The 3432-nt window shown below is 37.3% G+C and overlaps 1 protein-coding gene across 1 annotated transcript; it reads right to left on the reverse strand.

Moving 5' to 3' along the window:
• Positions 1–362: 362 nt before the first annotated feature.
• Positions 363–3432, reverse strand: tnfsf14 (TNF superfamily member 14). The gene is made up of 4 exons (XM_062439660.1): positions 3171–3432; positions 1571–1607; positions 1406–1477; positions 363–1175 (listed from the first exon to the last, which is right to left on the reverse strand). The coding sequence occupies exons 1-4, from the start codon at positions 3363–3365 to the stop codon at positions 787–789; spliced, it is 693 nt and encodes a 230-aa protein (XP_062295644.1). The 5' UTR covers positions 3366–3432; the 3' UTR covers positions 363–786.

The following is a 3432-nucleotide window of genomic DNA, read 5'->3' on the forward strand; positions in this document are numbered from 1 at the left end:
TCAAGAGAAGTTCATTTGTCGTAAAAGTTATGGTGATGTACTCTAAAACCAGTATCCCAGAATGACGTATGAACACATCTTGTTGACATAATGACACTGTAATGTTATGTGTCACTGTGGTATTAGCTTTTTTTTTTTTTTTTTTAACCTTTCTCTGCGTGTGTCGTGTGGTTGCACTAGGTAAATGAAGCATGTACTGCTACTGTTAATGAGACCACTCCGCAGACTACAATGTGGCCACATCTCATGCAACAGGAAGTACATATTAGGAGTTAATTTCACTTGAGAAAACCAACAACATCTATATCATTAGATTTTTATTTTATTCTTTTATATGTATTATTGCACATAGACAGCAGAATTAAAGCAATAGTATAATTCAGACATGAATAAATAGTTTTCAATATGTGTTACAGAAAGATGAAATTTGTAAGAATACAGCTCATGTTTTAAATTGTATCATGAATATAATGCGTATGATTAAACTCAGCACAAATATAAAAATCTAACTAAGCAGTGTGTCAAAGTTATCTTCGAAATATCCCTCCATGATGTGTCATTTTGTAACATACAGAAGATTAAGTGTAAAATAAGTACATAAAATAGCATATAAAAAGTCCCTGATGTGAAAATGAATTTTGTTACACTCTCAAACACAGTCTAGAAACTGAAGAATCAGTCCTGACCTTCTACTTTCTGGTTGCGAATCTGGATTTTCATTAGTTCTCAAAAAAGATGCTCTTACTCCAATTTTTCAAGATTCCTGCTGAAATCTTAATATGATGTTCATATCATATATGCACCAAAGAAATTCTCAGTGGATTTGTGTCGCATAACTTTTGCGGTGTCGCTCACTTCTACAAAAATGGCATCACCCTTCTCAAGGTAGAACACTCCCCCCAGGTAACTGTTGGATTTTATGGAAATCTTGTGATTTTCTGAATATTTCCTGGACTGCAGGAGGTTAATACTTTTGCCATCATACTTTTTAGTTTTCTGATTAACTAAATGGTGAAATGTGCCATTGTCTGAGAAGAAAATCTTGGAGTAGACATAGTAATACCCGTCTTTCTGGATGACAAGACTTCTGTCTTTGTAAACCATTTCATAGAGAATGGGGTCTGCAACTGTGCTCCATGCCATCATTTCTTTTGTAGATACTGCATCTTGTCCATCTGAAAAGAAAGAAAGAAAGAGAGAAGACAACACCAACAATATTAAGTCTGATCTTTTTTGTTTTTTTGTCTTCAAAAATGATAAATAAACCACAATTACCCATCCTGCACTTTGAGAATGCGCCTTCATTTTACAAACAAAAGCTACAACAGTGTATTTTGATTTATTTTCCGCCTTGGTAATACATTTAACACTATAGTATTAGATGGGACATTGGTGTTACTCTCACCTGTCAGATGTGCAACTGGTTTGGAAGGAAGAAAGACAGGATTGCTCGATTTGGTGGGGGTAACATCTTGTTCTGTGTGACGACCAGACATACGCAAGTCTTTAATGTGGATACAGTAACTGAAAATATTGGTTTAAAATTAAGTACAAAAGTGCTGACATATACCTGCAATGCTCTTAGAGGATGTTGCTGACCCGGTGTTCTGTAACGGAAATAAAAACAGTTTACCTCGCAGTCGTGTTTGTTTGCTTTTTGTTTGTGAGCATGCACATGCAGATGCAGGTGCAATTACCACTGGTGGATATGCAAGCTGAGAAAATGAGATGTAAAAAGCTTAAATACATTTTTCTTTTTTAAACTATGATCTATACATGAGCAGATTTGAACAAAATCCCCCATATCATAAGAACTGAATAGTGTAAACCAAAAGCCTACTGTCCTACTTTGCAGTGCGAACTAGGACAGGTCTGTGCTTTTGGTAATCTGCAAAAGGTAGATCGCAATCATGCTACATGACATAGACCACTTCCTTTTCTCCACTGTCCCCTGTTTGTACAATCCCCCCCCACCCCCACCACATAGCCCCGTGACTGCTGCCATCTCACAGTACACCACAAGAGGACAGGAAACTGAGTCACAGCATCTATAGTGAGAGCTTCTGGTCATCCATCATCATAGAATATCCAGTCTAGCCCATGCCCCCTAGGGACGTCAATGGAATTCTGAGAAAATGGGCCGGACCTTAATGTACTTCTCGATCTCTACTCCCCTCTCTTCCCCATAATAGTGAAATTCTTTCCCTGTCAGCAGTTTTTGGAAGTAAAACAATCATTCATGATTCTTTTCTTTGTTACTTTTGTTCACTGATGACTCTACTTCACTAAACCTGAACAAGTTCTCACATATCAGCGTGAGTGTAAAGTAGGGGGTGTATGGGCCTGATTTTGTCTCCCATTATTCAAATGAAGTAGTTTTTTTAAAGTCACACCATGACTCCATCATGACACTATGAGAAAATCACACATTGAGTCCTCACTTTCCACTTTGGTTACAACTATGACAGTAAGTTTTCCACGAGTAGCATGTGACACAGAGAACTGTAACCCTAGTCCAAACTATGGTAGTTTCACTTGCATAATACCTTGTATTTTGTATTTCATTGATAAACCTCACAATCTTGAAATTTTACAGCTCTAAAATAACTTTCTAATCACCTTTACATGAAATGTCATGCTTATATAATATTTCGCAAAGCTTTGTTATGTGATGAGGTTTGGATTTTGACATTTGACCTTAGTTTGATTAGTAAATATTTGACTTAATCAAAGTAATTACATTTCAACATAAATATTATATTAAATAATAATATTTAAACAAATATCACATTACAAATATAAGACTCGGATGTTTAAAGGCAATCAAAGATGTTATGGAAAAACGCAGGAGAGTTCCCATTATAAATGCTTAGGCGTTAACATGTTTAAAGGAATTTTAAAGGTGTTATCAGTTTTGTATAAATAGTGACAGGACATGAGTAAGAGAAAACTCCTTAAAAGAAAAAAAAGAAGAAAAATGAAAGTGAGAATAAGCTATTAAAGCAGATGAGGCTCTTAGGAGGAAAATGAGAGTAAAAAGGGGGTTTCAAAGCAGAATCTAATGAAATGAAAAAGAAGCACTTTGCCACTCAGTTGATAAGAAATCAAGGGATGAAACTGTAAAAGGTATCATAGGCTGGTGCAGACTCAGAGATGAGGTTGATACTCACAGATTCAGGGTTGTAGAGTCGGTAGATGAAACAGGCCTCTATGATGATGCCGCACAACGCCATGCTCACCAGGATGAACAGCAGGGTCCGTGCCATACCAGCACGCCGTCCCACCTTGCTTAGCCTGGGTGGCACTGGAGGGCGAGTGGCATGGGTGTCCACCACGTACACAGAGGGATACCCACTCTCGGCCATATCAATGGTGCCCTTTCTGCCACTGAAAACAAATCAGTGTCGAAATGCCCTTCAGAAGTTGTCAAAG

This window comes from Scomber scombrus, chromosome 18 (assembly GCF_963691925.1).
Source record: "Scomber scombrus chromosome 18, fScoSco1.1, whole genome shotgun sequence".
NCBI lineage: Eukaryota > Metazoa > Chordata > Actinopteri > Scombriformes > Scombridae > Scomber > Scomber scombrus.

Excerpts from the sequence above, each read along its gene's own strand:
- tnfsf14 (XM_062439660.1), bottom strand. The coding sequence starts at position 3,365 with ATGGCCGAGAGTGGGTATCCCTCTGTGTACGTGGTGGACACCCATGCC. Across the intron at positions 1,608-3,170 it reads GACTCTACAACCCTGAATCT|AACACCGGGTCAGCAACATC; the intron begins GTGAGTATCAAC and ends TTTCCGTTACAG. Across the intron at positions 1,176-1,405 it reads ACCAGTTGCACATCTGACAG|ATGGACAAGATGCAGTATCT; the intron begins GTGAGAGTAACA and ends CTTTCTTTTCAG.